Source organism: Anoplopoma fimbria, chromosome 23 (genome assembly GCF_027596085.1).
Source record: "Anoplopoma fimbria isolate UVic2021 breed Golden Eagle Sablefish chromosome 23, Afim_UVic_2022, whole genome shotgun sequence".
In the NCBI taxonomy this organism is placed as follows: domain Eukaryota; kingdom Metazoa; phylum Chordata; class Actinopteri; order Perciformes; family Anoplopomatidae; genus Anoplopoma; species Anoplopoma fimbria.
The window spans coordinates 14,395,952-14,419,433 of record NC_072471.1 but is presented as its reverse complement, the minus strand read 5'-3'; the positions used below and the strand labels follow the sequence as shown (position 1 = coordinate 14,419,433).

The 23,482-nt window shown below is 42.9% G+C and overlaps 1 protein-coding gene across 1 annotated transcript in view; it reads left to right on the top strand.

The window, feature by feature from the left end:
• The window catches only part of sox5 (SRY-box transcription factor 5), an 85,906-nt gene extending 67,381 nt beyond the window's left edge, over positions 1 to 18,525 (top strand). Inside the window, 6 exon segments of the mRNA XM_054624448.1 lie at positions 5,367 to 5,559; positions 9,396 to 9,571; positions 12,850 to 12,952; positions 13,333 to 13,506; positions 14,637 to 14,853; positions 15,771 to 18,525. Of these exon segments, the coding sequence (XP_054480423.1) occupies positions 5,367 to 5,559; positions 9,396 to 9,571; positions 12,850 to 12,952; positions 13,333 to 13,506; positions 14,637 to 14,853; positions 15,771 to 16,068 (1,161 nt within the window). The 3' untranslated portion in view covers positions 16,069 to 18,525.
• The last annotated feature ends 4,957 nt before the right edge of the window (positions 18,526 to 23,482 follow it).

Genomic DNA, 23,482 nt, shown 5'->3' with positions numbered 1-23,482 from the left:
ATCCTTTCACGCTTAAAAAAAAAAGCTGATTATTACAAAATTTTATTATAGCCAGAAATTACTTTTGCAGTTAAACTGTATACACTTTGGCCTTTCTAGTGTTACAACTGAGAGACTGACAGAATGAATGCCTTCCTGCTCAAGATTGTGTTTCTCTGATGTGCATGTGCTGAAAATGTGTGTCCATGCTTGTTTCAAGGTTGCATCCCGAATCTTGTCCTTTTTTTTTTTTTTTTTCAATCAAACAAGTGTCCTGAGCAACAGTCTGCTTCTCATACTAATGCACACCCTAGTTCAACTTGATCTCTGAAAACTCACAGTCACAGCCCAACTTTATCACAAACCTCCAGCTGGTGTGTGATGTTGGAGGATTTGAGGATGTATTGCTGTTTGTTCCGTTTCCTCGGCTGGCTGCGCAATAGGGGCGAGGGGGAAGCCTGGTGTCCATCCAAGTGGAATTCTATGAATATCTGGTCGAGATATCTGGACCCTCCCCCACACACACCACACACACACACACACACACACACACACACACACACACACACACACACACACACACACACACACACAACCCCCATGCCCCCTGCCATCCGCTGTCCACTCTTGGACCCCCCACGAGTGTAGTGATCAGTCACAAATCACAGAGACATTGACAGACACATGGGATCAGACTTGTCTGTCTCAGAGTAGGACAACACGTTTTAAATCCTACAGAGAATAATATCTCATTTGTGCTCACAAACATAAAGCAAAACTTCCCAAAGCTTTTAATCTTTCTGTCTTTCCTGTTCTGGTCTTTCCTGTCCTTTCCTTGTCTTTCATTTCATCACCTTTCCTTTTTGTCCCTCATTTCTTCTCCTCCTCTCCTCTCCTTCCTTATTATTTCCTCTTCTGTTTCTTACCTCTTCCACATATTTTCCTTTGCTACTTGCAATTCCTCCATCTTTTTTCTCCCTTTTTCCCTCTTTGTTCTTGACCTATGCTTACCCCTGTGTCCACAAACACACATGCACCCACTCTTACATTGAGGACTAGCTCATGGCACAGATTAAAGCTTACGGTTGACCCCTGAGCTTGCACCCCTGCGTCCTTGGTCCATCAGCCCCTCCCTGCACCTCGGCCGACACACCCGTCTTATTACCATATATATGGAGTCGGGCTGACAGGCAAGTGCTGCGGCCTGTGGCGGAGGGGAAGTGGGGGAGCCGTAATGGCCTCCCCAGTCCAGCAGGAGTGGCAGACTGGGGTGTGGACCCACATGGCACACGACAGGCCCCATGGAGCCAAACTGGCCAATTGACCACAGCGCTGTCCCCCCCCTGTACACTCGGGCAAACTATAGATAAGTGCTCCGTGGCATTTTATAGATATTTCTCTCCCTTTCTTTACTCTCTGCTTCAATCTCTCAGTCACACAAATCAAAGAAATCCTTCTCTGATTTAATTCAGGCTGACCACTGCAGCGCTCTCACTCACTCGTTCCAACACTCTGTCTCTCTCTGGGCGAGTGACATGTATATTTCAGAGGTGTGCTCCCCCTGTGGGCTCTCAGTCATTTAGAGACGCGCTGCCTGCCTCTGCTCACAGCTGTTTGGACTCAGGCGCTCACCGCTTAAGTGCTTTACCCTCGGGTGAGACACGGACACACACACACACACACACACACACAGGTGTTGAAGAAGACACCATGCCAACTAGCCCCTTCACACACACACACATAGCCATGCACAAATCACTGCAGCATACATGCAGCTGTCTTATATACGCAAGAGTGGACCTTTTAGATGTAGGCAGGCATGCATACAGACCCGTACAATAGTGCGATTCATATTATGCACCATATGTAGCCCGTTCGCTGACATGCATCACACACACGCAGTGGCCGAAAGTCCTGTAACAGAGTACATTTACTCAACTACTGTGCTTACAAGCAATTATGCTGTACCTTCTACTTCAGTCTTTTCAGAGGACAATATTGTACTCCTTAGTCCACTTCATTTATCTTTTATTCATTTTTAGATTTTACATTTAAATCAGCTCATAAAATGTGATGTATTACTACAGATTAACAGTATATAAAGTAGTTAATATAGTCCATGAGCATAGTTCATGGAATGTTTATGCATTAAGAATAATAAACCAACAATAGAACAAATAGGGCTGCACGGTGGTGTAGTGGTTAGCACTGTCGCCTCACAGCAAGAGGGGCCCGGGTTCATTTCCCGGGCTGGACAACCTTCTGTGTGGAGTTTGCATGTTCTCCCTGTGTCAGCGTGGGTTCTCTCCGGGTTCTCCGGCTTCCTCCCACAGTCCAAAGACATGCAGCTTAGGTGCATTGAAGACTCTAAATTGCCCGTAGGTGTGGATGTGAGTGTGAATGGTTGTCTGTCTCTATATGTCAGCCCTGCGACGGACTGGCGACCCGTCCAGGGTGTACCCTGCCTTCACCCATTGACAGCTGAGATCGGCTCCAGCACCCCTGCGACCCTTAACTGGATAAACAGGTTACGGAAAATGGATGGAATGGAATGGATGGATAGAACAAATATAAAGCACCACTCTTAAAGGAGCCATTCTCTAAAGTGAGTACTTTTATAACATGGCTCGTTCTTAAGTATTATCAACCTAATGGATATGAGTATCCACTAGAGCCAAAAACAATCAGTCTAGACTGTCAAGGTAAAGCCACATCTGCTCGTCTGTTTTTCTCCAAATACAAATTAGTAGAAAATGTGAAGTGCATTTGCGTACTTGAGGAGTCAGTGTTTGAATCAGTGCCATGTAGTATACAAAACTGTCACATCTGCCTCCTCTGTGTCGCCCTGCTGTCTGAGAGAATTAGATATGACAATATAATTAATATCCAAGCATCCACTTATAGCTGCGAGGGGAGGAAGAGAGGAGGAGAGAGGAGCATGTAAAGGTCTTGAGAGAAACCTGCTCAGGATGAACCCTAGTGGCACACACACTTGTCCTGTTAATTGAACCATCAGCTCTAGTGATAAGATGCAGAACCTTGATGTCGCATTCACATGTCGGCATCCACAGAAGTGAAATACAGCCCACACACACACACACACACACACACACATTATCTCTCCCCTGTCGCCTCCTCTCTGTCCCGCTGGCTCTCGTTGTCACTCTGCATGTTTTCAGTCTCAAAGCTGGAGACTGTTTCATCAGCCAAGAGAGACACAAAAGCAATTGTATTAATTCGAGATTCCAAGGCTTTCAGAGGCTTTAGGGGCCTCACACACACACACACACACACACACACACACACACACACACACACACACACACACACACACACACACACACACACTGTCATGAGATTTAGAGCTTGTTGAACAATGTCGCACACTGACACACACAGACACACACACATAATCAAGTCGGTCCAAGCCTCTCAGCTCCACTGTCTAAACTAATTCCTCCGAACTGGCATAATGCAGGTTGGCCACCTTCCCACCATAGGATTTGGCTTGGCGCGGAGTGGAAACTCCCCCCATTCCACTGTACAAGAGGCGGAGGCATTATCTATTTGTAATAAATATTCAAACGCGTTCCCAGCCAAAGCCCACCATAATATGGGTCAGGATTGAGAAGATCCCGCTCAGTTTTTCTCTACTCCTTTTCTCTCCTCTTCTTCTCCGGGCCCATTGTCTCACTGAAGGCATCTTTGGGGGTCCTTCGTCTATTTAGAAAGACCCCCCTAATGAAGGACAATCCGGTTAGGCCTCGTCGCACACACACACACACGCACGCACACACAAACACACACTCACACTCACATACACACAAAAAGTGGTGATCGCACACATTGTACATAGGCACGTACACATGTAGGGGCTTAATTGGAAGGGCTTAATTGAGTTGTGAGGGGCTCATAAGGCTTAGTACGACTCAAGGAGTGGGAATGAGGGAGAGTCGACCTTAATGAGTGGGTATACCCCACACACACACACACACACACACACACACACACATACAGTACTTCCTCTCTTTTTGGATCCCACTGTATGCTGGATTCTTCTCCGGCTAAGCAGCAATTAGACTAATGACCAGAAAAAAAAATAATAATAATGTCTCCATTCTATTTCATGGTTTACATGTAGCTACAATAGGACCACACCTGTAAAGCTAAAGTTCCCTTTAATTCATTTTTTATAATATGAACATTTAAGAACAATTAATATGTTTTTGTCCTAAAACAAAACCATACAAAAACAAATTGTATTCCTAAACCTCACAGACAACACTGTGGTGCTCTACTTGCAGGCCCATTAAGCCGTCCCTTGTCCCATGTTGTGTCTGCCTTTTAATTGCGGCGTTTTAATTACACAGAGTGGTCTGTGTACATCTGGCCCCTGGGCAATCTAATTCCTTCCTTCCTGTCACATGACCCTCCGGGGCTCCCCCTGATTGGATTAGGTCATCAGCAGGGGTGGCGTTGCCATGACAATTAACGTGATAACAGCCCCTGGTGTCGCGCGGTAGTCCACATGCTGATTCGTTTAGGGGGCCGCTGTCTGTTACTTGTGTTGAGGTTGTTGCCGTGTGCAGACATCCTTTGATTTAGATGAGTGTCGGAATTTAATGATATAGATATATTAAGTCCTGTTTGGCCTCATAATACTTTAAATAAAAAAACTACTTAAGAAGTAATGGATTGGTTGCTGGGACTGTGTGTGTGTGTGTCTTTGAGGCAGAAAGTGCTGCTTCGCTGTTCACTCCCGTGTTCACAGCCATGACGGTCTCTTGTTTCTAATGGAGCACGTGCACATTGAAGTGGCAGACAGTCTTCTGTTCTGTCGGCTGTTTGATGCATTGAGTCTTCAGATCCACAGCTGTAAAGACTTAGTCTCAGGGAGGTGCTTTGGGAAAGACAGATTCTGTCCACTGTAGTTTTGGGAATGATTTCAAGGTGTTTCTTCTCCTCAGGTGTGATTGTTGCTCTTACCACTGGCCTTGTTTGAAGCATGCTGAGGAGCAGAATTGTAGTGCATGTTTACTGGAGCCTGCATGTGGAATGTGCACATACATGTGCATGAGTCGTCTGGACCTCGCTGTGATAGGGAGTCAGTTATTTTGCATGTAAATGTCAGCAGTTTGCACCAAAATATATCAATATTTATTGTTGTCCGTGCTGTAATTTTATGTTGTTTTTTTTGCTTGTGACAAGCTGTTTGGATACAGGCAGTGGCATGCACCTTGTCATCTGTCTCACTGCTGTGCATGGGCCTGCGTTTCACCAGTGCGTGTTATAGCCTCCATTGCGAGTGGCCCCGTTGAGGGGCCTCCCGCTTCCAAATTGCTACGGTGGTCACAGCAGGCGAAACTGTGCTGTTTTGGTTTTTGCAGGACAGTGAGGGTGCACAGCCACTGAACCTGTCGGCCAAGCCTAAGGCATCCGAGAGCAAGTCACCCAACTCCCCCCCAACTTCCCCACAGGTCGCTGCTGCCGCTGCCGCCAAGCTGGGCTCCGCCGGCTCCATGAAGCACAGCGTCGCCCCCTCCAGCATCGGAGGTCCACCGTCCAGAGCTAGCTCGATAGGTAAGTGGACCATCCGTCGCACACACAGCACAGGAACAGTTACACAATAATGAGGCTACTGCAATTTTGGTCTTTTTTATATTGTTGACCATCCCTTTGTACTTTGTACTTTGTAATTTGTTAAGTAATTCAAAATAGTCTGGTGTTGTGTTCATTTATGGCTGCTTCCCTGACTGGAGAGCCAATCAACCAATCAGAGCTTTTTGACTTTGAACTAAGACTGAGGACGTTGCTGTCCTACAAAACTAGCTACTACAATTGTTTTTTTAAATGACAAAAAAAGGTAGCCATACAGGCTGTTGTAGCTTGGCATATTTCTAAGATTGATGTATAAAACCACAGCCACAGTTCCCATTTGATTTTTAGGTGATGTTGCAGTTAATGCATACATTATTATCATTGTTATTACCAATACAAACGATGGTCAAAACTATGAAAATAAGATTATGGTTGAAATAAACCCTAATTTTCCTCTAAATGAGTTACACTCACACACAACATCATATCCAAACAAAAACATGTGAATGCATATATGTTGCATACAAACAGTATAAGTGCTCCTACACTTGGATACACTTTTATGAAATGCAAATTATTCCCATTGTGACAACGTTCGCCTTAAAGGTAAACACTAATAGCCTCGCTGGTTGTGGCGATGACAAGAATAGCATCTCCCTCCCAGTGCTGCCATTGTTGCCACAGCCAGTACCGTAATCATACCCGGCCACATGCACACATACATGAAATATGACATAAATGAATCACCATTCTGTACTCTTAATCCATTTGTCACACAGCACTGATAGTTCAAATATTACACATATGTAACAGGCTATAATTAGTGTGTTTGTGTTTTTTCCTCCGCGTCTCTATTTGCCTCGGGGCTGCTTCATTGTTATGTGTTTATTAGTGACTGAAAGAGACAGAGAGACACAGGGAGTGAGAGGAAGCAGGGAAGGAGAGAGAGAGAGAGAGATGGGGATTAGCAGTCTTTTTTATTTTTTTTTGAGCGACGAAGCGGGGGAATAATAAAGAGAGGAGCGCATGACAGACAGGAGGTATCACCAATGAGATTAGACAAGCCTCTTACATGAGCCAGGACAGCGCAAACACCCAGCATTAATGACACAATGACAGTACACACACCATAACACACACTCGAACGCACACAAAGGCTCACACACACACACACACACACACACACTCTCACAATCCCACCTCCTCCTCCTCCTATGCAATAGGCAGTTAGTCATTTTTTTTCTGACTTCTTGGCTAATCTCACTGTTTTTCAACAAATCGGCGGATTTAATATCAGATTAGGGGATTTGCGGTCCCAGATGTTTTTTGTTCAGAAAAATGGATTACAGTGTTTAAAGTTTGTGTGTGATCCCCGCTGAATTATTATGTGCGTGGAGACCAGTGTGTTTTGTGTCGCACATCCCGGGTTAGGTTGCAGCTCGCGGCTCCATCTGTTGAGTTTAGCCGGTCACCAGCACGTTTGTTATTGCAGCTCATAGTCGTATTAGGATTCCTGTTACAAGTTCAGAGGGGAGAGAAGAGGCAGACAAATTGGAAAAGAGTCTAAAGCAGGTCGTTTTGATGTGGGAGTGAGTGTGTGTCTGTGTTTGTATGTGTGTGTGGGGATGTGTGGGCGGGTACAGATTATGAATGTGTGTTCAGGTTATTCAGATTCAGACAGGAACAAACAAACAGACCCACATGCAGTAGATTCAGAGGAAAATAATATTTTTCCCTACATTTAAATGGGTAGAGTTGGATTTTCTGTTAAAGAAAACTCAAGAGTGCCACTGTGAGGTATAATTGTCAGTGGTAGAATGTAACTAAACACATTTAATTTAATGTAGTGCTATAATTAAAGGCAACTCTAAGGTACTTTACTCGAGTGTCTGCATTTTACTCTTGTTTGTACTTCTTCAACACTACGTTTAAGAGAGAAATATTGTGCTTTTTACTTCACCACATTTCCTTTATCTAACAGATTAAGAGTTACGTTCAAAATACATGGTTACTTTTTAAAATGTGAAAAAAGTGATCATTTTATAGACCTTAATAACATAAAAAAAACTCAATATAGAATAAGACAGTGTTTATGCTCACTAAGGCTTTTAGAGTATCTGGGTCATATCTGCTGATATTAAGATAATTCAACCAAGTTTATTTTCAGTAGCTTCACTACCATTATAGACGTCCGGATGAATTCCTGTCCAAAAATCACCTCTCTGTCTTTTCAAATGCACGTTTCTAGTTTTCCCTACCTCATCCGTCCATCCATCCATCTGCCCATCTCAAACCAAACTGAAGGCTGTCAGCGCCTGTAACTTCTACCACTATCACACATTTGTCCATCATAAAGTAGTGCAGTTCCCCCTGACCCCCCTGAAGGAGTGTTTTTTTATGGTCAAAAAGGTATTGCACTTGTCTGTAGAGATTTGGCGTTCAGAGAGAGACAACATTTGTGAGTGTGGAGTGAGAGAGAGAGAGAGAGAGACACCCCTCCTCCCTTTCTATCTGGGTCACATTCACTTGTCTGGATGGTTGGCATCGCTGTCATTTTAAGCGAGGCTCGCACACACATTCATGAGCAAGAATATCTGTCTGTCCCCCTTCCTCTCTTTTAACTCCAGATTAAAATGGACTGCTACCCGATTCCAACGCCCTCTCCCCCCCTCTCAACAACCCCCTCCTTTTTTTTTTTTTTTTTGGCCCTGCTCACATCCTGATTTCCCGGTTATGACTTCTGAAAGAGTTCACGGCTCTGTCATTACCAATCTGAAGCTGGTAATCTGGCCTGAGATGGCATTAGCGGTGCGGATTAGCGCTGATAAAGGCTCCATAAGCCAGCCGCAGCTCTTTGTTAAGAGCTAACACGGCTGATAGAGAGAGGCGATAGCGGCGCACACAACCCTCACAAACACAGGGTCAGAGCAGATGCCTCATCGGCGGCTAAGCTGCGGAAATAATACAAATAATAGAGCGGCAAGATCTGATCTTTGTGAGGTGCCAGGGCAGATGTTCTCAACTGGGGAAATTAGCAGGAGTTCTTAGTGAGAGTAATGAGAGTCATGTGGCCACCTCTCTTCAAAGTGTAACTACAAGGATTCAGATGAAAAGAGATGTGTGTGTGTGTGTGTTGAAAGGTGGGAGTTGTAACAGGATTACCCAGGGGTTGAAGTTGTGAGCGATTGCTTGTGTTTATAGTTGTTTGTTTCGGTCTGTGTGTGTGTGTGTGTGTGTGTGTGTGTGTGTGTGTGTGTGTGTGTGTGTGTGTGTGTGTGTGTGTGTGTGTGTGTGTGTGTGTGTGTGTGTGTGTGTGTTTACTGCTGATAGCAGGTGGAGGAGGCGGTGGGCAGCTTGTAGCATGGCTGGCTAGGGGCACACTCTGACTCACATATGCCCAGCTCGACAGTCAAGTGGTCAGTGTGTAAGACTGAGCATGAGAGAGACACATGCTCTCACACACACACACAAACACACACAAACACACACGCACAAACACACACAGATGCCCCAGCAAACCCCCCTCATCAAGTGTATGTTAATGTCTTTACCTCATGGTTCAGGAGAAGATTTATTCTGGATGAAAACCTCCTGCCGGCTTCTCAAGCATAAACACACACACACACACTTACACACATGCGTTGCTATTCCAAATGTCACTTTATTATTCTCTCTCATTTTAAGAATAAACACACTTTAAGTTCAAATACAGTAGATAAAGACTCAACCCGAATAACATTTTTACACACAATATACGACTTTGCAAAACCAAATTAATCACTCGTCCCCGTCTCTCTGTGTCCCTGTGTGTGTCTCAGCAGACTTGTTGTCCTCGCTGTCCACGACCGCCTACCTGAACGACCACGAGGCTGTGACCAAGGCCTTCGCCGAGGCCCGGCAGATGAAGGAGCAGCTGAAGAGAGAGCAGCAGGTCCTGGACGCCAAGGTTGCCGCCGTCAGCAACCTGAGCCTCAACAATGGACGCTCGGACAAGGTAAACCACTTTAAATCCCATCCGTGTTACAGCGCGGGGTATGGTGTGTTGTAACCTTAGCAACAGGCGACAAAGTCTAACATCCACCCCATAGGATTAAAGGGCACGAAAATAAGAATCATAATCAATTTATTGATATATTAATAATAGACATTATATATAAAGGTCCGTCTTAGTACCTCAAAGACCACCTCTTTTAGTCTTTGTTGATATTAGTTCTATCCTATGTGACAAAAAGAACATAATAAATATAGTCTTTTTTAATACTTCTTGCGTCTGTTAAAATACTATAAATTATATTATTATTTCAATGACATATGAGCCCCACTCATCAATAGCATCAAAAACTGAAGACAAAAAAAAAAAAAAAACACAACTGAATCCAAAGGTCTAAATTCATAAATTCTCCCCAAAATGAAAATTGCAAAAAAAAAAAAACATCACAAGCCTTACCGTCTCATTGTCAGTGTGTAATAATTTGTCTTGCCATATGCCATCCCTACTGCACTATGTAGGAGGTAAATCGGTGTACAATGCGCTCGCTGAAATGTGTTGAAGCTAAACAGGGCCAGATAAGGTAAAACCAGAGGCGTCTCAGAGGTAATGAGTGTGTCTGTAAGGCGCACCACAGGGCTACTTGTGTGTGTGTGTGTGTGTGTGTGTGTGTGTGTGTGTGTGTGTGTGTGTGTGTGTGTGTGTGTGTGTGTGTGTGTGTGTGTGTGTGTGTGTGTGTGTGTGTGTGTGTGTGTGTGTGTGTGTGTGTGTGGCAGAGCGGAGCGTTGGGTAGACGGTAATGTGAAGTGACGGCGCCGGCTCCTCAGCAGCGTGGCTAAATTGTGGTTATTTGTTAAACACATTGGGAGTCAGCTGGTGCATGCGCACGCACGCACACACACACGCACACACATACACATACTTACAGAGCAACAGTGTGCTTGAAGCGTCTGCACCGCTGACATTCAACAGCTCTATCTGTCTCTTTCTTCCTTTCTTTTACTCCCTCATCCGATGCGGTTGAAAAAGTCAAACCCACAATGATTTATGTATTCAACCCAGTTTTTGTACACATCTAGTGAGATAGTAATATACTGTAGATACAGTCTAAAGGATTCAGTCTAATAACCAATTAGATTCACACTCGGGAAAGTACTGGGAAGAGAGGGAACATCAGGAAATTTTGCATATTTAACAGCTTTTTACACACATTTGTTGCATTAAATAGAGAAATTTAGCCATTTTTACTCCACTGCAGGGGGTTATAAAAAACTGTATCATTTTATTATGTACTAAATTGAGCCTTTCCTTTTATTGTAACTTCTCATACCAGTGGTGGAAATGATGAATTTTTGTCAGCCTTATTTAGGAATATATATTTAGAAAAAAAATTATGTAAAGCTCAAAATTATTTTATTTTAATTTTTTCCGTTTATTGTCAAATAATTAATTTAAAGCAAACATGAAATAGTTTAGGAAATTTAAGATTACTTTTTGGGAGAAAAACATGAATCTTTCTCAGCTTCCAAAGCCACGCACTCCACACCGACTCCCGCTTCCTCGGCCCTTTGGCTTTGTGCTGCGTGAGTGTGAAACCGGCGAGCGCTTGGCGTTCGGATACTACGGTGTCATCTCTGACACACTCAGAGGATTAGTTTTGTCGCTACTTTGTGTCTTGGCTCCAGTGTCAGCCATTCAATCCACTTTTCTCATGTACTGTACTGGGGCTTAATGTCAGACTAGGCTGTCATCCACTCTGTCTCCCTGTTCATCTCCGTCTCTGCCTCACACACACACACACACACGGTAAAAAGCCCTTTGTAACGGCATGTTGAAGCACAAAATCGGAAAGTGTGAGACACGTTTTGTGCTCGTTTTTCCTCGAACGAGGTTTAAATGAGGCTGATCATTTGTGTGAAATGAGGAAAATTCCTAAAATGGATCTGATTTGCATACAAAATGGCTAAATCTGGCGGATAATTGTTGATTTATTAAAACATAATAAATTCATAATAAAATAGTTTTTAAATGACTTGCAAATAAACAAAAAAGAACATTTACGCAGCTTGCTTCTGCCTTCCATTCTCCCTCTCCCCTACCTGTCGTTTTTAGCCATATTTATTCCAGTCAGGGGGGGAAATGATCTCTTAACAATTAAACTCTGCTGGACTAAAAACAGAGAAAATGCATTTCATTATCATTCAGCCCTCCTCCCATCCAGCCAGCCAGCTCGCCAGGGTCACATGTAAATGGAGAGGGACACTTTTTGGAAGGTTGTTTTAGAAGACGACAGTGTTTTGGGTACGGCTCCTAATCGTGTAATTAAACAGTAAAACGCTGGCGCGGGTGAACTGCGGTATGCGAGTGTGTGTGTGTGCCGGTCGGCAGTCATGTTCCAGCATAGAGTGTGCCGGCTGCTTGCATTACGCATGTAAATGCTCAGTAAATCAGCCTTTTATTGGTTGTAATAAATACCCAGGGGGCCGTGCGGCGTGGCCTCGCTCTCGTCCGCGCTGCACTCTCCCGTTCTCTCTCTCTCTAATGCGTCGACCCTCGGGGGCCTCTGTGAGAGAGAGGCAAGCCGCTGCACTCCACTCTCGCAGGTGGCTGCCAGGAGTCGACACACACACACACACACACACACACACACATATAATATACAGTACACACACATCCAAATAGGAGTAAATGTAATCAGCATTCTTGCACATGCAAACATACGCACAGATGTGTGTTCAAGCGTGCGGGCGTAAAGCACTCTAACAATTTGCTGTTGACATTAACATTTACGCAAATTTACACTGAAACGAACCAAAACACAAACGATCTATCTGCTGGAACGGCTGCTGTTATTTGTCTGGTTTATCTGTGTTTGAGCAACTGATAAAAAAATAAAAAAAGGAATTATTATCAACTGATTTATTTCAGATCAAAGGGGGATATGATTCCTTCATTCTGTGGAGGAGTTTATGTCTTCAAAACTGATTTTCTTGCAGACAGATTGGCTTCGGGCCAACAGAAAAAGTAATTTGATTTCTATGCTTCAAAAACAGGAATTTGTGACATGAAACAAATAGTCCTTTTAGCAATAAGTATGTCATGAATAATATCAAATAAAATAAAAAACGAAGCCAGAAATCTATTTAGAATCTGTTATAAGAATGTTTACAAGTAAATTGGGCATTTTTCTGCATCACTGCTCCGTGGTTTCACTCATTCATATATTCACACTCATTGACTCACTCGCTGACCGACTGCAACTGTGAACTGTTTGTGTTGTTTAGGACAAGGCTGCCTTGGAGAGTCTGAGTCAACAGCTGAAGCAGCAGGCAGAGGACAAGTTCAGCCACGCCATGCTGGACTTCACCATGAGCGGAGACTCTGACGGTAGGGAGACACACGCACAAACACACACACACACACACACACACACACACGCACAAACACACACACACTCATGCATGCGGTAATTTAGGTGACAAAAATTGCTATAAAGAAGCAATGGAAAATGTGATTCTTATTAATTTTAGGAGTTTCATTTCGATACATTTCACCAGTCGAAAGTAAAATATTGTTTTTTATAAGGTTTAATTGAGCTGAAAAAATTTTCAACCTATTAAGGAATACTTCATCTTTCAGTTTATCTTTTTTTTTTTTTTTTTAAACTCATAATTTGACAATTATGTTTTCACTGTGCAAACTGTAATCGAATGTAATGTCTATTTGTATTTATGTCTGCCTCTCCTCACCTCGCCCTCCCCCCTCAGGCTCCCCCAGCGTGTCAGACTCCAGAATATTCCGGGAGGCCCGGGGTCGTGGCAGCGCCGAGCCGCACATCAAGCGGCCGATGAACGCCTTCATGGTTTGGGCCAAGGACGAGAGGAGAAAGATCCTGCAGGCCTTCCCCGACATGCACAACTCCAACATCAGCAAGATCCTCGGTAAAACACACTCTCTCTCTCTCTCTCTCTCTCTCTCTCTCTCTATCTCTCTCACAAACACACACACAGTCTGCTTTGAGTGACAGGAGCCTTTGCCCCCACCCCTGTCACCTAACTCACTACTTCCCACTGTGCAGCCCAAGCATAAGTAAGGATGTATGTACTGCGGGTCCTGTTTCCCACTTTCTCAAGCACACACAGTGATTTCATTACAAGCGGTGGCATTGTGTAAGCAGCTGTTAATGAACGGCTGGGGAGAGCGCGGCTCCGACAAATGATGATATAATTCATTATGCATTAAACAAGCAGCGCGAGGCCGCCTGACATTTCCCCCGGACCGCCGGGATCGGCCCTGACATTTTAAAGAGCTCCTAAGCGTTTTATAACACAGGGAAATCTGGTTTTAATAAGCCCCCCTCCCTCTGCTCCCCCTCTCTCTCCCTTCTCGATTGCTAACAGATCGCAGAACAGAGAGAGAAAGACAGGGAGCGAGAACAGCCAAGTGCTGACAGCTTTTACCCATTAAACATACAGTAGTCAAGTGCAAATTCAGACCAGATATGAAACACACAGGGAAAGACATGCTCAAGATTACACTCACTCACTCACACACACACGCACACACACACATAAGCAGGGAGCTGATACTGCAAATCTATGAGCAGAAACTGAGCTGAGAGAGATGACAGCAGGTTAAGTGAAGTCCTCATTAGTTTAGATAAGTACCTGTCGTCCTCAACGCTCTCCTCATTAACCTCTTTCTGTGTGAAATTTCCACTGTTATGTGTGTGTGTGTGTGTGTGTGTGTGTGTGTGTGTGTGTGTGTGTGTGTGTGTGTGTGTGTGTGTGTGTGTGTTTGTGTGAGTGTGTCAGTATTCACATATGATGTAGGATCACGCATGCCACACACACATTTGTTCCTAACACAATGTAATTGATCTTAAAGCTGATGTACATGCCTAATTTACACACCACTTAAAGCTTATTTCTATTAATTTTATTTCTATATAATGACCATAACGGCCATTTAATGATTTTTTTTTTTTATTGCTGTTATTTTTCATACACTTTCACACTCCTCTAAACTGAAAACTGATCATTATCATCATCATTAATGCGTCCCTGTCCAGGCTCCCGCTGGAAAGCCATGACCAACCTGGAGAAGCAGCCCTACTATGAGGAGCAGGCCCGCCTCAGCAAGCAGCACCTGGAGAAATACCCCGACTACAAGTACAAACCGCGACCCAAACGCACCTGCCTGGTGGACGGCAAGAAGCTGCGCATCGGCGAGTACAAAGCCATCATGAGGTCCCGCAGGCAGGAAATGAGACAATACTTCAGTGTGGGGTAGGGGAACTGTTTAGGGGAACTGTTTTTGTATGTTGAGTCGTAAGATAGCAGTTAGTTCTTATACTTTGGGATGGTCGGGTATTTAATATTTATCTTCTGATTAGCACATAAGTAGCATTTGCGCTTTTAACTTTATTTAGTTTTATTAGATTTTCTTTGTTAGAATATGTTTCATGTCTCATAATATCAGTTTCAAGTCAAAACAAAAGAAAATGTATATTTGCTTTTATATTGTTGCTGAATTTGTTAAATATATTGACACCAACCACAAGGTTTTAATTAACTTCTCTTATTTAGATTTTCACGTAATGGATTTTTTTTTTTTTTTTTTTTTTTGGTTGGTTGGTATTACTTCATGGTTACTTCAGGTTTAATTTGTTCCTCATTACATTTTGTTATTATGTAGTTGTTATTTCCTTTTTCTTAATAAGCCAGGTTAACTAATATAAATTCAAAGATGGTTCCCAACATGTTATAGCTCTGGGATTAGAAAGAAAAAACATATTGTTATTCTTACTTTTTTCAGACTTTAATCTAATCTTTCTTGAGAATTACTTCTCTTTGTTTTGCTAAAAAGTATTCAAAGAAATCAAACGCTTTTTGGCTTAACTTTTCACAACCAGTAAACATATCCGACTGGTGTTGAGGGGCCACAAGTGAACATCCCTGTATTTAAATACGAGTTCTACATTTTGGGAAAAATATTCACTTGCCAAGAGTTAGATGAGAAGACTGGTACCATTTTCTATAGTAAATGTGAAGCTACAGCCAACAGCTAGTGAGCTTAGTTTAGCATAAAGACTGGAAACAAGGAGGGACAGCATATGAAGTTACTTTTGGACAGAGCCACATTAGCCATCCAATGTAGTTTGGGACTGTCAGGAACTAAAACAAGTCTTCCTTGTGTCTTATAGGCAGCAGGGCCAGCATCCCTTGTCCTCCGCAGGCGTGGTTTACCCAGGTGCCCTCTCCATGGCCGGAATCCCCTCACCCCAAATGCCCTCAGAGCACTCAAGCATGTCCAGCAGCCCCGAGCCCAACGCCAACCACCACCAGAACCCCCACATGGCTGGCCTGAAGGGGGACGAGCCACGCATCAAGGAGGAGGAGCTGCGGCTGGACGACAGCAACGGAGACGTGTACGACGACTTCGACTACGAGGACGAAGAAGCAGATTACACCAGCGATAACGACAACCATATCACCCAATAGGGCGGCACGACAGACACCTATTTAGAAGCCAATCACTGCTGGTTGATCCCACACAATCCCCAACCCACCAATCAGGAAGAAGACTTTCTCTTTTTGCCAATCACCTTATGTCCCTATCTCACAACCCCCCCCCCCCTCCCTCCCTCTCCTGACTCACATGGACTCTTTTAACAGAGCCAAGCCCCTCCCACTGGAGTCCTGATACCAGCATCTGATCAATCAACGGAAGCACAGGACCTGTCACTCACACTGACTGTAACACAAACTGGAGTCTGGGAGGACGAGACGACCAAGCCGGCCTCCGACGCTTGCTGAGGAATAATCAAGTACTACTGCAAGATTTTGAGTGTAATGCCACGAGTGAGGAGAAATCAATATCACACTCAAAAAGCAACCTTTTAGACCCGTTTGTAGAAAAAGGAGACATTTTAAAGACGAAAGACGGATCAGTGGACCTGTCAAAGGCTAACAGATGACACTTTAAGATGGCGGACCTTTATTATCAAGAGACACTTTTAAGAAAACAGCTTTTTTTGTTCTTTGGTTCTATTATATTCTCACTCAGGTACACGGTGCCAATAAGTGGCTTGTGAATGTGATTTGTTGTTTTTTGTGCTACAAGTTTGAATAATAATAGAAAAAAGAGACTTTTCTTTTTTCCCCCTTTTGTTGTAAAGCACCTGACAGACATCCGACATGTTTATTTTTAACAAAAACATATCTTTTCTTCGACCTCTCGGTGTGCTGTCAGCGGTTCGCCCCCTTTTTTTCTCTGCGTTTTTGTGACTGCCCACTCCCCCATTGGAACCCGATTGGGACGGTCCAGACAGGACTGACCAGTGCAGCATGGACTGTCCCATTTTAAGGGGATTTTCAAGGGGGAGTCTCTGGCGTCCGGGAGCAGAAACGAAAGCACTGTGTTGTGAGACAATCCACCAGTCTTCTTCTCGCTCCGTCCCTATATCTTTATCTCGTCCGGGGCAAAACATCAGTACGACTTGGCTTTGAGTGTGTGTTGGTGTGTGCTGTGTGCGTAGAATCTCATTTTCAGTACGAGAAAAAGGCTCAAAACGTCTAAGATATAGAAAGACAGGCTTACACTGCTGCTGTTATTAATTGTAACACACACACACGCATATACACACTCTCACACACACACACACAACTGTTGTTCTGTCCCTCAGTGTTTTCCTGCTCCCTCCAATCAACATCGTCCTGCTGCCCCCAGTGGGCGGAGCTGAGCTGAAGCAGCCAGTCAGTGTTTCTGTTTGTATTTGAATACTGTATTTTATTATTTCTCTTCAAACTGCCTCTAGTCTAATAATATTATTAACAATAATTATAAGGATGGTCAGCGTTTCCTAAGTTTAGTAAGTTATGTACAGTATAATTTATTTTTCTCCTCTTTATTGGGTTTTATGACCATATGAAACTATGACAGTCAATGAAACATTATTCTATTTAGCTGGTAGATATTTAGATCTAAACAAAAGTTGTTATTTTACCTTGCTTTGTTTTGCATTTGTTTGTTCCCTTTTGTTTTTTGATGCGTTCGTTTTGTATTAATCCTGCGGACGGTTGGGCGGGCGGAGTTAGGACAGCGCGCTGGACTGACGGACTCGACGCCGGCCCTCCTCTGAGCTGAAGACGTAACCTTTTGTTGTCCAAACCCATTTCTAAAAAGCACTCAGACTCTGAGAAAAAGAAGAACATCATTTTTTTTTATTGTTATTATAATTTTATTTGTAACGGTTATTATAATGTATAATGTGAAGTTTCCTCTCTTTTATTTTTACCTTTTATTTGAATTTCTTACCCTGGAAATCAGTTTTATCACTTTTAGAAACTGTTTTCTGTGAACAAAGAGTCCCGTCCCCGTTTACTAGTTATGGCTGCCTCACCCAGACACAGTGGAACATCTTCGGCTTGGATCCACACACACATACGTGCACAAACACAATCACTAACACACACACACATTTCAAATGAAGAGATTATCATAACAACCAAACAAATCCTATGCTGTCCTTTTTCTGTTTTTATGAAATCTAGTATTCTAGATTTAAAATCCTGTACATATACTTAGTTTGGTGTTTTTGTTTTTGAATCATAGGAAAGCAGTGTTTACCGTGATCCACCAGGGTGTTCCACTGTCTGTGTGTGTGTGTGTGAGACGGCCAGGAGTATATACAGTATCTTTAAAGTCACTTCTCATCAGGAGCCCTTTGCTTTGTTTGAGCTCCACGCGGCGCTACAGGAGCCATGACTACTCTTCAGGTGTGCTGTCACATAGTGATCCCCACAATCATTATCGCTGTAGATGTTCGCCACATAATGAGCCTCTGGGTCTTAGTTTTGCTGTATAGTCACCCCTGTTATCACACCATGGTTCAACCCGATGCTGGAGAGAACAGGGTTAAGTGGAACAATCCACTTTTAGGGTATCAGGTAGGTAGGTAGGTAGGTGGGTGGGTGGGTGGGGCATTAAGACGTCAATCATCCCTGCTGGCAAGGTCTGACCCCATATCAAGACAATGAAAATGATGATGATAATGATGATGATGATATTATTTAAGACAATCAAAGTCATGAGTGGAGCTCAAAACAAAGTAAGAATTATTACAAGTAAAAAAAAAAAAAAAAAAGTATCTTACCATCTCAACTTGAAAAATCAAGAAAGATAATTATGTAAATATAACATAGAGTTATAGATTTATATTTTGTTCATAACACAGTGTAATATAAGTTGTATATTTCTTTTTTCTCTCCCTACTGTCTCTTTTATTGATGTTATCCATGCCACAGAAAAGCTGGAGTTGCAGTACTCTCACACAAAAAAAAATGAAGAAAAATATCAAAGAAATAAAGAAAAACAGGAAAGGAGAAAAAAAAAAAAAAGCCGTGGGCTGCCACCACCATCTGTTCTAAGTTCACTTTTTTTTCAGTATTACTGCCAGACAAGGCTCTAATAAAGACAGCAATGTGTTCGGTAAAAACTTGTGCTGGTCCTGGTCACTTCTTTCCTCCACACATACATTCACACAATGGTTCTACAGTTCTAACATATTCACATAAACATACAAATATACACTGCCACGACCTTAATATGCAGAAATGTTAACGATGGAGAGGACAGTGAATGCATCCACGCTTGTTTTTATGAAATTAATAAAACCAAGAACATAAATAGATGAGTAGATGTTCAGTTAATGATTTAAAGGATTATTTAAGTTTAACAGTCAAATACATTTTTCCAAATGATAACAGAATTTCTTTTAAGACATGAGGAAATGTTTAAATCTAATTTGGACGTTTTTCCACCTGTGTTTTATTTTTGTCTCAAAGAGTCTTTCATGTCCGTCACCTAGTGAAACAATGTGAGTCACCACGGCGACAGCTCTGGCCCGCCTGTCGCCGAACAATTCAATCATCTCCATAACAACGTGATAATTATGCTAAGTCCACCTTCTTGCCCCTCCAATCAGAGGGCCAGCTGGGAGGCGTGGAGCCGAATCACGGCCCGTTAGCAACCTGATAACCTAATTAAGCCCAACAAGGGACATGGGAGGAGAGAAGAGGGGGTGACCGTGTGATGAAATGTTTGTGCGTGCACATGTGCGAGTCACATAAACAAAAAAACAGGAAAGATTATGTGCTCTGAACGTCTTTAAAACAGCGTCGGATGCCATACAGCCTGGTCTGCCGTCGCCCATTTAAAAGCAAATCTTTAATTGATGCTCGCATAAGGATGTTTAGGATGTTCATGCCTCCACTTTCAAGGGTTAAAAACACAAAACCCCACTCAGTGCGCCCATTAAAATGCTGTCCCCATCTGTGTCCATATGTTCAGCAATCAACCCCCACAGCCCCATCCAACGCTTTGCGCATAAAAACAGTTAAATGCACTCAGAGGAGATGATTTTACGTGGTTTGCTAATTACCATAGCTTCACACACACAAACACAAACACACACACACACACACACACACACACACACACACAAAAAAGTCCTTTTGATGCAATAAAGAGGCACGACTGGGGCAGATCCACAACTCCTACGGTAAGTGGAGGACTAAGTTGTTCTCTGGGCATTGTGAATTTTTCAGAGCCAGCCTGGAGGTAAAAACCTGAGAAAAGGTTTATGTGTGAATACTTGAGGAGCAAGAAAGGGGGATTCAGATTTTTCTTTTTCCTTTATTGTCAGCAGAACACGAGATGCTGGAGGAAGCCAACGGTGGCTAGACTCACAGATTAAATCACACACACACACACACACACACACACACACACACACACACACACACACACACACACACACACACACCCTAAGGTGCACTGTAGGAGTTAGCTCAGCTTAAACCACAATTATCCACTGGCTATTTCTATCACAATAGTTGAGACAAAAGAGTGAAAACTATTACTGTGGGCACGTTTTTACGTGTGAATGCCTGTTCGTGTTTTGCTGTGCATATTGTCAATATGATTTAATTTGCTCTAACTTTTTTGTGCAAATCCGGCAGTGCTCAGAGAAAAACTTGTGTTTGTCTAAACACTCCCCCCCCCACCCAGCTGCACATGCGACTAGTCAACTGTGTGACTTTGAGGGCGGCCCTCTCTCTGCACCGGCTCAGTGAAATATGCAGTTTTCGACCGTGGGTGTTTGGAAATTGAGTGAAAACGATGTCACATTAATGATTTAAAGTCGGTAATAGGATGTGCTGTGACGCTGAGCCGCCAGCTAAGCTGAGTTTAAGGCTCCGGCGTTAATGTATTCATGAGGAGGGGGGATTATACAGAGACAAGAGCAGCTAGAGAGCTGAGTGCAGCAGAGCAGCCAGGGCCAACAGGCCTGTTAGATATTATATATAACTGCATTTAGACTGCGTGAGCAAACATTTCACAATGCAGGAGGACCGACTAAACACACACCTACAGAATAGAGGAGATTCAGAGTGGAATTAAAAAGAAGCGATATTATATTAGAATGAAATCTGACTGTATTGCAACATAATTGTTATAATTGTTTCTTCATGAAGAGAAAGCTTTGTAAATGAATAATAAAATTACAATAAGATGCAGATATTGTGCATGAGACAATAGAGTTCAAACAGGACAAGCAGCACACTATTAAACTACCATTAATCAATAATCCTGATGTGCAAAAAATCCAAAGAAAACAGAATTTAAATACAGTTTTATTTAAATTAAATCCTTAGAACTAAGGTCCTCCATTTTGTAAATACATTATTGTCTAGTAATAAACAATATAATAAGACAGAATAGAATAGCGGGGGAAAAAAAGCTTACAACTAGATATTAATTCAGCCCCCATATATTATTATAAAATATGTGTTTATCAGGTAGCTGTTTCTTATTCTTTCTTCTTCTGTCCTGGCAGCACAGCTAATCCACTGTCTCACACACTAATGTATACACAAACTGCAGCATCATTAAAAATGAAAAAAGGTGATCGTAAAAGTCTCATAAAAATGATTTCAGCACTGTACTTAAGCTGCAAAAAAGATCAAATATTTCATCAGTCATGCCCTGTTCTCAATGTTGCTAAAAAAAGTGAGAAGAGGCTCTGTGCCGGACCATTAATATTAGGTGGCTGATGCATTAAGAGTCCATAAAATAATCCCATATCAGAAAGTGCCTGCACTTAAACCATAAAAATAAAGTAACACGATGCTGAGATGCAAAATAAAATAGAGATATGCAAGCATATGGTATATTAAATATATATTTGGCAGATGGCCACCCTCTTACTTCATTTTCCGTGTTTTAAGTGTTAGTCTTTTAACACATCTAGGATTAATGTGTGACAGTTCACATGTAGCACATACCACATTATCACATGACAGCACTGCTCAGTCCTTGTGTCTTAAAGACAAACATGACAGATTACGTTCAGTCGCTTGTATATGGCATCTGTTGTTCAACACGGGACGAGCCTCGACCTGATTGGGAAGCTTCACTAAAAACGCGAGCAGCTATTAGGGTGTGACTTCCTCGCCACCCAAACTTCATGCACTTCCTTCAGTGAGGTTTTCATTGGGCAAAGTAATCGGCATGACACAAGACAAACAATCACAAAGCGCCGTCACTGTTTGAGCGACGGCCTAATGTGACAGATCTGAGAGCGGCGGTGTGTGAGGGACAGGCGCGGCATGCAGCGGAACAGCGAGGCCCGCGGGCTGATCCCCAATCAAGACCGGGAAAACTGGCTCGACTCCCCTGACACGTCGCCCCTCCGCTCAGCCGCCACTCTCACATGAAACACTCAGCGGCTTCAGCATGAGCAGCAGCAGCTGGCCTACTTTCACCCCTCTCTACCGGTCTGTCTCCATCAAAATGTATGGATTTGATCTTTTCCCTTCATGTATCTGCGTGTTCGGGCCATGACTGTTCGTTTACTGTATCTTTCTAAATGACTTGTGCCCACTTTCTTCTTTCATTCCTTTCATAAGCCCTTCAGTCTGTTTGATCACATTCTTACACTCCACTTCTGTCCATTTTCTTCACCTTTGACCTCAACGATAGTGTAATTGACACGACACATGACTTACACATTTTCAAAACTTTTTGAGGTTTGGATAAATGATCAGCACAGTTTTCCTCATTAATTATATTTTATCTATCACTAAAGTGGTAAAAAGGACGGATTTTAACATAATAATTTGATCAAATCAGAATCGTGATAAAACAAATTAGGTGATGATAATCAACAGACGTCAACGTGTAGGTGGGCCAGTCACTCAAGAGCTGCATAACTTTTTCACAGCAAACTTGAAAAACATGATGTTGTTTGATGAACAGCAGTATCAAAGCGAGATAAAGAAGCCTGTGGGCGCTTAAACGTCATCCCGTGAAATATATATTTTTTTGAGACAGGAAAAAAAAAAAACCTGTAAAACTGTTATTTTCTCTCCCCATCAACACCCTAATGCACACATGCAAATATTATGCTAATGGTATGTTAATTGGTGGAGTAGCTGCAAAGCAGCCCTGCTGTTCAAATGACTGGTGAGAAAATAGGTGGGGTCAGTCACAAGCTGTAAAAGCAGCTCCAACACAAATAAACAAAACCCTCGGGGATTAACAGAACAAGGGCCAGTGATAAACGGATGAGAAGAGAGACAGGGAATACAACAGGCTGTAAGCGAGGGGACAAGGGAATCAGCTCAGGGATATGGAAATAGGAAGAAGCGGAGGGACAAGGGTAAGAGGAATAAGTGGGGAGAGAGGGGGGAGAAGGGTTTATGAGGGAGAGACGGGGATTAAAAGGGGACACGGTAAAGGATATAAGAAACAGGACACACAGGTAAGACAAATAAGTAAAGTGGGCTGAACAGGGGACATTAAAAGGCAAAGGATTTAAATAAAGGGATAAAGACATGTGAAAGGAATTAT